The following is a 12,040-nucleotide window of genomic DNA, read 5'->3' as shown; positions in this document are numbered from 1 at the left end:
TGAAGCAGAAGAAGGCCCTTAGGGAATGTGTAAGCCGCTAGGGGCTCCCTAACCCCTTCTCCTGCCCTTGCTAGGGTTACAATCGAATCAGCCAAGTCTACCCCCTGCCCAACAAAACTTAGCCTTCGCCCCACTTACACACACACACATACACACCCAAAAAGAGAGAATAGACTATATTGCTTTCACAAACGATAAGTGCTGCTCTTTTTATTGATCGATAAGTAAACAATTGTGTTTCCTCTATATAAGTTCTTGAATAAAAATAAAGTATAAATATATATACTTGTTACATTTTTTATTTATTTATTTTTAAAGGGCTCAGAGATTAGGTAACATGTAATTTTGGGATATAATGATTCGTAAAAAATGGAGAAGAAATGGTACGTTTTAAGTTTTAGTTCTACTTGGATGTGACCCATAAATGGGGGTGTCTCTCGATGAAGGAACAGTGGCGAAGTTTTTATTCTAGTCTTGAGATGATTGGCTTTCAAAGTTTGGTGCGTTTTGAGTTTTAGTTCTACTTGGATGTGACCCATAAATGGGGGTGTCTCTCGATGAAGGAACAGTGGCGAAGTTTTTATTCTAGTCTTGAGATGATTGGCTTTCAAAGTTTGGTGCGTTTTGAGTTTTAGTTCTACTTGGATGTGACCCATAAATGGGGGTGTCTCTCGATGAAGGAACAGTGGCGAAGTTTTTATTCTAGTCTTGAGATGATTGGCTTTCAAAGTTTGGTGCGTTTTGAGTTTTAGTTCTACTTGGATGTGACCCATAAATGGGGGTGTCTCTCGATGAAGGAACAGTGGCGAAGTTTTTATTCTAGTCTTGAGATGATTGGCTTTCAAAGTTTGGTGCGTTTTGAGTTTTAGTTCTACTTGGATGTGACCCATAAATGGGGGTGTCTCTCGATGAAGGAACAGTGGCGAAGTTTTTATTCTAGTCTTGAGATGATTGGCTTTCAAAGTTTGGTGCGTTTTGAGTTTTAGTTCTACTTGGATGTGACCCATAAATGGGGGTGTCTCTCGATGAAGGAACAGTGGCGAAGTTTTTTTTTTCTGGTCTTGAGATGATTGGCTTTCAAAGTTTGGTGAGTTGGTGGAGGAGGAAGAGTTCATAGAGGAGACAATTTATTAGGATCAAGTAGCGGAGTTTTCTGGATTTGGATCCGAGGAGTATCTTTCCACTTTATAGTGCTTGAAGAATTATGGCTTTTAAGAGGTTTGTTTGTTAATTTAGGCCAGCCAATTGCCAAGAAAGTTCTCTTTTACTAACCCCTCCTTCCGTTGAGTCAAAGCAAACGACACGATCATTTAGGAGCCGGTTTTTGCTGCTTTTGTTGTGACCTTGTTAGATGTAGTCAAGAAGAGCGCCCATAATGGAACCTTTATGCCTATCTATAGTGGGCAAGATAGGTGAAAAGCATCTCCAGAGAGCTAAGGGGAAGGTTGTAAGGTGGTTGCTACCCCGTTTGGGGGGAGACTGTTACATCAAGAAGAAGTCGAGAATCTTCCTTGATTTTTGATAGAACGTTTTGTGCATCTCTACTCAGGGGGAGTTGTAGAGGGCTGGCGCTTCCAATGTAAGGTTATAGATTTCAGTTTAATTCGACTGAATTAAATCTGATTCAATTATCGGACTTTGAAGAACATTTTTTGTGAGTTACAATCTTCAGAAGTTGTAAGAAAATATTGATTTCTTTATTGTTATAATGTCTCTGTTAAGCCACTGCTTCCCACTGAAATACAGTCGACTCTCGATAAATCGAAATCTAAGGGACTACAAGAAAAATTCGAATTATCGAGACTTCGAATTATCAAGAAGGGAAAAAAAATTCGAATTATTAAGAGTTTTTATTATGTATATATGTATACATACGTATATTGAAAATACGTATGAGCTTACCTAAGTTTTAGACATATACAGCCTCAAGTAAAAAAGTAAAAATAATGAAAACGACAAAAAAGAACAAAAAAAATACATATGTATTAACATTTCAATAAATAATAATATACATATGTACCTAATTTAAAAAATGAAGAACAGTTTTTTGTTACAATGTGGCTTGACTTAGTCAGTGACTTAGAATTGTAGAAAGCGTTGATGGTGGAATATTGAAAGTTTTGGCGATATCTTCTTTTTTCGAACCACTTTTCACGGCCGCGATACTGTTTTCTTTGTGGGACACAGTAAGGGAGACGTACTTCCCATCGTGACAAACTAAGAAAGAGAATTGGAAAGTTAAACTGGGCTGAAAGGAGGGAAACATTTCGCAGGAAATGAGTAAACGGAAAATGAAAATTAAACATTACTAGGGAAAATTCGAATTATAAAGAGGGGCATGCGGCCTCGTTCGAATTATAGAGCCTTCTCTCACCCTGTCGTTAAGAAAAGAAGTTCGAGTTATCGAGCGCATCGAAATACACTGAATTTTTTCGATTTACCGAAGTTAGCAGCTGTAGAGTTTGAATTATCGAAAAATTCGAATTATCGAGAGTCGACTGTAAATACTTATTCCACTTAAAATTTGCCAATAAAATTATTTGCACTAAAAATTCTCATGATAAGAATAACCGCAGAACTTTTATTACCGAGAAAAAGTAACCATATACGAGGGTCGTTTGAAAAGTCCGAGCAAAAATAAAAACTACTTAATTTTTTGGGGTAAACCTTTTTTATTTTTCAACATAGTCTCCTTTTAGGCTTATACACTTCATCCAGCGCTGCTCTAGTTTGTTGATCCCTTCCGAATAATAGGATTTGTCCAAGTCTGAAAAATAGCCATTCGTTTCTGCAATCACCTCATCGTTTGAATAAAATCTTTTTCCCGCCAGCCATTTCTTCATATTGGAGAACAAATAGTAGTCCGAGGGAGCCAAGTCTGGAGAATAGGGGGGATGTAAAACGAGTTGGAGCCCTATTTCCATTAATTTTGCGACCACAACTGCTGAGGTGTGAGCTGGTGCATTGTCGTGATGGAAAAGGACTTTTTTGTGGGCCAATCGTGGGCGTTTTTCTTGCAGCTCGGTTTTCAAACGGTCCAATAACGATGAATAATATTTAGGAAACTGACTGGAGCGAATCATTTGGCTTCTTTTTTTTTTTAATTAGCTAATAGTTTCATGCTTTTGCATGTTTAGACATGTTTATATACATGATTAAACCAATCTTTTCAATTCATATTATTAGATATAAAAGTTAATTACCTCCAGTATTAGACAAAAAATTATTATCCTCTCGCCTCCATTGTATTTTCGGCTTCGGATGTCCTCTGGCACGGCAATGTAACGTTGTGTTACTGCCTTCATCGACGGCAAAATCTGAACTAGTGCCTGGATCAACAATGTCCGGCGGGACTGAAAGAGAGAAAATTGTAAATAATTCAAGAGAAATAAGTAAAACTGTATTTTTAATCACGCCCATGTTTGTTGGCGCTGGTGATAACTCGTAAGACTGTAAAGGCTGTAAACTAAGACGGCGTTCTGAGTGACACAATCGAGTTGTTGGTAAGAGCATATCTTCAAGGACAAAATGAACGGAAGTAAGTGCGTAATTTACAGTTCGATGGGAAGTGCATAACCGGAAGTTTACTATTTTAATTCTTTATTTTTAGCAGATTTTTTTTTTTTTGCCCACCTTCCAATTTTCCATAAATTTGTACGCGCATCGATATGCCTAATGATTAATAACATTCGACCAAGGAAATTACGTAGAATAGGGAGTCTTCTGGGGAAATAGTGAATTGGCAGGGTTACTTATAAAGTACAATTCTTAGGCACCCTTTAGGAGAACTGAATGTATAGCTGTAATTCGCTGATTGGAACACATCTTTACTAAATGGAAAGCAGGAATCGAGTGAGTTTCCTCATCAGTTTTTCCTTAAGATTAAAAGAGAAAGTGAGAAAATTAAGCTCTAAGTTGTAATCAGTTAATTTTCTAAGTTAGAGAAATTGTAACTAACACAATTAGACCAAGGTACCGGTGGTTCTAGAACTTTAATTGTAAAAATGTAAGAAAAATAGTTTCGAATGTTTATATGAATGAGGAAAATATAACAGAAAAAGGAAAAACCACTTTTCATTCCGAGAGTAATCGAGAGAAAATAATAAAATGGAAACAATCATGAAAATTGAAGTAAAACAAGAATAAATCTAAGTATATACATCAAGTAAGATTACTTGGTAGCGTAGAATTAGAAGTAATTTGGTTTTATAACTTCATCTAAAAAGTATTTAACGGGAGCTAGTAAAATTTTAAGTAATGTTCCTGGTGAAAATTAGTTGGACAACTGTTTTTCTTTCTTGCTTACTTGAGAAAATGGATTTTCTTTAACTTTTTCCCCTAGCCACAAAGTTAGCGCAAGTGCGGCGAATTCTGCTGATTTTTTTTGATTTGTGTGCGTTCACCGAAAGGAAGTTACATTTTGTGAGCTTTTTGTGAATCCTATTACTCGATCTGGATAGCAAAAGAGCTTTATTGAGTAAAATATTATTAAAGCTTAGGCCATTACAATAAATTACAAACAATAATGAAATTAATTATTAATAAATAAATGTACCCAAATATTTTACAATATTTGGGTATTTCCAAACGATTTATTTCCTAGCTTGTTTTGCTTCAATATAATATGATATATAAAAGTAAAGCAAGTAAAGTAATTGTCTATTTTTTCAGGCGGGCTTTACGTCCAACTACCAATTAGATGGACGGAGGCGACCAGCAAACATGCTTTACTGTAAATTTCCTTTTATTAACCATTAAATAAAATCCAAGGCCTAAGACCGGGGAATCGAACCCACTAAACCAACAATACACATTAGCTTTACAGGTCTCGCCTCTAACCCGCTCGGCTACTGGTGGCGCCTTATATAATATACTCGTATAAAATTGAAGACCAAGGCACATTTGTTTCTACCTATAGCACACAGTACAGCTAAGAGCACGGCGTTTTGTGTATACAGTAATGGAATAACACCAGTGTTGTGCGTAGCACATAACTAATTAAAAGCCAGGGGCAAATTAACGCTTACCCAAAATTAAAATGAAATCTTAGCATTTTTTCCACCCCTCATAAAAATCAAATTAAATCTTTATAATTTTTTTAGAAAGTTGCATATTTTCGTACCGGAAGTGAAATTTTTGGCTGCCGATCTATTCTGTTGTAAAGAACAAAGCCTTACCTAACTTAGATTGATGGAAAATTCATGGATTGGTTTGGAAATCTTGGAAAAATGATGAAAAACAAAAAACCTTCAGAAATTCCAACTTTTGTGGTAACCATATTTTTGGAAACAGAAATTAATAAATAAATACATAAATAATCAATCAATCAATACATTGAACATACTGAATACATTGTAAGTGGTTTAAAGATGATCCATCACGACTAAGACTGAGTAGAGGAGGGGTTGGTTAAATTTATGAATATATTCAAAAGAGGGACGACACAGATAGCGGGCTCACTAAATTCTAAACAGGATATGACGCAGATAGAGAGTTGGGAAAAATCTTTTATCCTGATGGATACCCCATATTAAATTTTTTCCAAAGCCCATCATAGTAAAAAAAGTTTTATCCTGATTTTACTATACGATCAGTCATTATACTTACGTATTTGCTCGTAATAATTTATCAAACCGATGAAAATAATTTACAATCAGTTCAGCTTAGATCTGGCGTGAACTTTTACATGATTAATTCGTACCACAGTTTGTAGATTAATAATTAAATTATATTGAAACTTGGTATTTGTATTAAAAAGATAGTTTAGGTATGTATTTAATCCCTTTTACAGGCACCTCTTCTCTTCATACCATTTATAAGGTTTTAAACCACTCACAATGCAGAGCTCCACGATTTCCTGAACAGTTTGAGAAGGGTCAGCTCTTTTGTTCGGTTAATCGATCAATATCCAATACCAATCGACTTGTCCAACCTTCGAGGTAAAAAAACAACTATTGCTACCCCAAACAGCAAATCATTTTAAATTGATTCCTCTCGATACGTCACAATGCTTTTGGATATAAATAAATAAATACGAAAACAATGACGCATTTTTAAAAAGCAGCAAAAAATTGGTTGTAAGCTAGTCCACCTAATAGCACATAATTAGGCAAAGATATATTAGGACAACGCTTTGAAAAGTGTGCATGTCTAAACCTGCAAAAAAAAAAAAAAAATTCAGCCGTTAACAAGTTATAAATATTACGTTATCAGTGCTGAAAAAAATCAAAATTTTATTTCAACACAGTGCGCCCCGCCCACAAGGCGACGAGAGGAGTTACTTTTCAGCTGATTCACGTTTTATTTTTAAAAAAAAACTTCGCCGCCTAGAACGCTATTTAAATGTATGTATAAAATCTAGTTAACCCGGAGATCCTACCATAACTATGTCAGTGTGCTGTGGGCTAGTGAATAGATCAATCTTAACGCCAGGATGAGCCCTAAATACATGACTGGAGGCGAGCGAATGTGGATTCAGGGTGTCTGCTGGAATACACGTCCTGTGACAGTTGGCTGACAGATCCAATCGTCCTAACTCTTACTACTTTAAAACAGTTTACGATGTTATGGATATTTTACTCGCTCACTCATGGTGAAAACAGGAAGTTCCAACGACTTGGACTCTTTAGGGAGAGAGAGACAGACAGACAGACAGAGAGAGAGAGAGAGAGCGCTCTATCCACCCACACTCCCCTAGATCTTTCTTTTTATAGAATTTTCCTTCAAAGATAGCTTTAAATAATAATAAATAAAATGTGCAGCTCAGAGTTAAGAGAAAATCTTTAAAAAAAAGAGGTTCGATTCAGTCAAAGAGGTGTTTCCGGTACAGGAATTATGATTGCTAAGTGACTTCCGGGTGATAACCTAGAGCAGGGATGGCGAACCTTTTTGAGACGTGGGTCAAATTTGGTTCGTTTTTTTTTTTAGTACTAGCTCTTGGGTCACTAATGTCCATTTGCGCAAGAGTTCAGTTTAAAAAAATTTTAAACTGAATATTTTCAAAACTAAACATCTTTAAAATTCAGTTGGCTTAACTGGGTAAAACGGGACGAAACAAGTGGCTATGGAAGTCTCTTTTTTACAAAACATAAGCTGAACAAAACCTTACAAAAGTGTGTTTTATCTGAAGAAAAATCTAAATATGGTTATTTGCTTTGGGTTGTCGATTTTTTTTTTAACCAACAAAATATGAGTAAAATTAAACATTTTATTTGACATATTTTGTAAACACTTTTGCTTTATTTCAAATACTACAAAAGTATTTGTCGTCGTTTGCGTTTTCAGAACTGTATTGATCAAACTAAAGGTTATTAGATAGCATTGGTTTTGTGTCAAATGAGTGATTGAAAAAAATACAGATAGAATATAAATTATCCACACAATTAGAAAATCTAAATCAACCCGCGTAAACAAACAAATGGTTGCCTAGCTATTTGTGGGTCAGTGAAAAAGCTTGTGCGGGTCATAGGTTCGCCATCACTGCTCTAGAGGGACCTAATTGAAATATAATGTTTAGTCTCTTCTTGCGCTTTTTGGGATATTTTTTTTTTAAAAACACAAACACATAAATCCTCACCACACACAAATTTAGGTGCCCAAAGGTGACACCTCACAAATTCTATTGATAATAATTGGTAGCCAGAACAAGGTCATTCTCAAATGGGGTACCTAGGCGGATACAGTGGGGAATAATAAGGCTAGATCTGGGAAGGATCGTGGTTTGTAGCAGTTTTACAGGACCTAATTTTGGTTTTTGTAAAGTATTTTGAGGTATAATTGAGGAAAAGTTGCTGGAGAGGCAGAGTGGCCATTGTAATGAAGGGAGGAGGACAGCCTGGAAAAGTTCTGTCCAGAAGAAGATGAAACATCCACTGCTCGGATGGTGTCAGTATCAGAAGCAAACAAGTTTGGCTCAAGGTATCTGCTCTTCCGAGGAAGAAAACTCTCTCCACCACGTGATACTCTCCTGGTCCAGGAGCCAGCCACCTCTCACCAGACTTTCCAATTCTGCGTTCTAGCCGAACAGACCAAGACTGGACAGGAAGTGCTCACACAGTAGTGGGGTGTAACAAATTCATGGGTGCCACCACAAAAATCACTCAGGGTCGCGATGATTAAACTTCTTTCACAGAATCTGATCTATTCTAGGAGAGCCTCCTCCAAGCTTATGGACCAAGTAACTGATTTTCATTAATCTGGAGGAGGAGGAGGCAATGAATTTGTTGTGCTCGAAAAATCTACTTCCGTATTTGCAGAAAAAAGTGCCAGGGTTTACGCTAATGTTTGTTTTCCTCTCTTTGATAAATTTTTAATAAACAAATGTTCCTTCCTGTTTATTTAATAAAAAGTTACCAAACTACGAATGCGTGGGATGGAAACTTCAAGCAAAGAGGTGCGGTGGGGTGGAGGGCAAAAAAAAGCTCGCTTAGTTACTAAACTTCATCATAACTTTGGCTACTTAATATTAAATTACTTTACATGCACATAAGTACATACGTATATATATATATATATACAGAGGCAAGTTTGTTTCCTTAATTTTAAAACTATAACGTTACGTCAAAAGTGAAACTTTTTAGGCGTACCGGAAATTAGTTACGCGAGAATAAATAAGGGGGAAAAAAAGGAGGAAATTAAATAAAATGAAAAATTAACAATAAAGATGAAAAGCGAGGAAATTAATTAGTGGCCTTTTCTTTAGCCAGGTTTTCCTAAAATAACTGTTAAAACAAAGGGCAGAAAAAAAAGTTGAAATTACTTTTTTTTAAATTTATATTAAGGGCAACGTTTTGCTAAATCATAACCATAACAAGAAATGGAAAAATTATGAATTTGAGGATAATTAGGAAATTATATTTTCATGAGTTTGTTAGTAAATTAGCAAAAAAGTAAATAAAAAAAAATTATTTCTAATTTTTCGGCTTTTCAATTTCCGGCTTAATTTTGCGTAAACATTGTGTAATGTTTGAATGAAAGAATGAAGTATCTTTTGCATGCTCCATCATGCAAGTCCCATCTGTTCGTCGCGCCCCTTTTACAAAAAAATAAAAATAAAATAAATTCTTTCTCATATCTTTCTCATTTACTTTCCAAAATCGAAACACGAACAGTAGAAAACACTTTTGTGTAGAGAGAGAGAGAGAGAGAGAGATCCCTGGTTTTGCTGTGTAAGGGTACGTTTACAACGGAGCTGTGAGTATAGATGATAGCAGAGATGATAACTGATAGAGTAAAATATAATCGCTGATTAGTGTGCACAACAGAGCTGTGATACATGCAACATGCCCGAGAAGTGAAGAAGAGTTTTTATGTTCAGCAACCACGAAATGGTATATTTTAAAGAAAAAACGCTTTAGAAAATATCATGTACATACCATAAATAAAAAACGAAGTACTTTGGGCGAATTTCACTATTTATATATGGAACTTAGAAATTATCCGGATCGTTTTTTTGAATATGTGAGGATGGGTCCACCCACATTCGACTATATTTTAGAAAAAATAAGGTCAAAATTAAGAAAACTTTGGAAAAATTGTCATGGAAATCCTATAACCATAGAAGAAAAACTAGTGATTACTCTTAGGTAAGTAATGATTTTATTGGAAAAAAACAACAAATAAATACACATGAAAATAAATGTAAGCACGATTTAAAAAACAAAATATTGTTTAAAAGTAAATAATAAAATAATAACCAAAAATAATGAGTAAAGACAGCACTAAATAATTTTTCGACGTCCATTTTGAAGCTCCGATACTGGAGTTCAGCTAGCAGAAAAATGAAAAATTCAATTCTATCATCTATGCTCGTTTATAGCAGCGCGTATGAGTCACTAGTCGAAGCTTCGTTGTGCACGCTCACATAAGAATGTACTAGGTTATTCTAAAAGCGCTGATGCATCACTGCTATCATCTCCGCTATCATCCATGCTCACAGCTCCGTTGTGAACGTACCCTTACTGTACCCAACGGAGCTGTGAGCATCATAGATGATAGCAGAGATGATAGGAGTAGCTGCATCAGCGCTTTTAGAATAACCTAGTACATTCTTATGTGAGCGTGCACAACGAAGCTTCGACTAGTGACTCATACTCGCTGCTATAAACGAGCATAGATGATAGAATTGAATTTTTCATTTTTCTGCTAGCTGAACTCCAGTATCGGAGCTTCAAAATGGACGTAGAAAAATTATTTAGTGCTGTCCTTACTCATTATTTTTTGTTATTATTTTATTATTTACTTTTAAACAATATTTTGTTTTTTAAATCGTGCTTACATTTATTTTCATGAGTATTTATTTGTTTTTTCTCATTAAAACCATTACTTACCTAAGAGTGATCACTAGTTTTTCTTCTATGGTTATAGGATTTCCATGACAATTTTTCCGTTTTCTTAACTTTGACCTTATTTTTTCTATAGTCGAATGTTCCTTATATAAATAGTGAAATTCGCCCAAAGTACTTCGTTTTTTTATTTATGGTATGTACATGATAATATTTTCTACATCTTTTATTTTTAAATATACCATTTCGTGGTTGCTGAACATAAAAACTCTTCTTCACTACTCGGACATGTTGCATGTATTAAATCTCCGTTGAGCACACTAATCAGCGATTATATTTTACTCTTTCAGTTATCATCTCTGCTATCATCTATACTCACAGTTCCATTGTAAACGTACTCTTACACAATCAAGGAGTAATGTATCTACCTATCTGCAACCAATCCAAGCATGTAGAAACATGTCTCAACCTGTCTTTCCACTTACTAAAATCACAAGTTCAGCTAGACAAAAAAAAAAAAAAACTTCTAGGAACATTTTATTAAATTTTTCTGGGCAAAAACTGTTAATTTAAATACAAAATTTTGAGAGAGAGAGAAATCAATTGAGTAAATTGAGGTACTTCCTATAGATTTCGAAATTTCCTGAAAACTCTGAAATTGAAATCAAGTCATTTTAAACCGCCCTTTGTGAAATGCATGTAGGACAGAAAAACCGTTCATTTTATTCAAATGGCATTCTTTTTTTTTTGGAGGGAAGCCTTTCACAGAAATTTTTCTTATAAAAGACGAAAATCTATTCTGGAAAAGTGGAAATTCCGGTAGACTCCAATATAAAAATATAAAGTTTTCAGTTTTGCTACAATTTTTATAATTTAAAACTGTAGTCCCCGGACATACACACTATTTTCTCTACAAAAAAACAGTGGCTGTGTCATGGACCCGGCCGTGTGTTGTACGTGAATACGTTTACGTAACGGGTTATATTTTATATATAAAATATTTTTATTTATGTATTTAGGATGAAATCAAGGAAACAAATCGACAATCGAACACAATCTATGCCTACACAGTCCGTTGTCGATGTAGAAGCGATTTCATCATCCACTTGCATAATTTCAACCGCCCCAGCTGCAGATGTACTGGACACCGCCGTTGATCCGCTCGGCCGCATTCATTCTTTTACGTTCCCGACGGCACAGCTTGACTCGGTCATAAGGTGTTTTTATTATTACCATTCGATTGTTCTTGAGAAGCCCTTTCCAACCGTATACGATCTCTGTATTTGGTTTTGGCTTTTCGACGCGTATAGGCCGACATTATATATTTTTGATATTTTTTTTTATTCTAACACCTTATTATATTCACTGTCACTATTTTACACTAATGTTTTATATACAATCGATAGATTGTGACGACAGCTGACGATTAAAACTTAAACGAACATCGTAGCTTCTCCGAGTCAAAAGTTATACTAATCGCAAATCTCGATACGCAGCAAAATGATCTGAAAATGGCGGCGCTTCCCCCCCCCCCACCGCGCGCGATGCGTCACAGTCCTCGCTTATCGTAATGAATTCTTTGATCCTTTAGCTATCCTGTGGTCTAATAGTGGATGTAGACGTCAGATTCAAAACTATAATGCCAAACTGTATCTCCCCGATTTTGTTATCATTAGGTTTTTTTGGATTGCCTCCATATGATAGCAAATTTAAAAGACGGACTCTGGGGAATCTAAAAAACGGGCACTTCCGGTGAA

General features: G+C 35.4%; 1 protein-coding gene across 2 annotated transcripts in view; it reads right to left on the bottom strand.

Annotated features, from left to right (window-relative positions):
• The window catches only part of LOC141450729 (lachesin-like), a 338,800-nt gene that overhangs the window by 46,743 nt on the left and 280,017 nt on the right, over positions 1-12,040 (bottom strand). For both annotated transcript variants that reach the window (XM_074121461.1, XM_074121462.1), the window contains one exon: positions 3,204-3,353. In XM_074121461.1, coding sequence (XP_073977562.1) covers positions 3,204-3,353 — 150 coding nt within the window. The remainder of the gene's footprint in view (positions 1-3,203; positions 3,354-12,040) is intronic.

This window comes from Rhodnius prolixus, unplaced genomic scaffold, assembly GCF_049639745.1.
Source record: "Rhodnius prolixus isolate KJV_2025 unplaced genomic scaffold, Rpr scaffold_8, whole genome shotgun sequence".
NCBI lineage: Eukaryota > Metazoa > Arthropoda > Insecta > Hemiptera > Reduviidae > Rhodnius > Rhodnius prolixus.
Note: the sequence above shows the minus strand (reverse complement) of the source record. Positions and strands in the feature narration are given on the sequence as shown.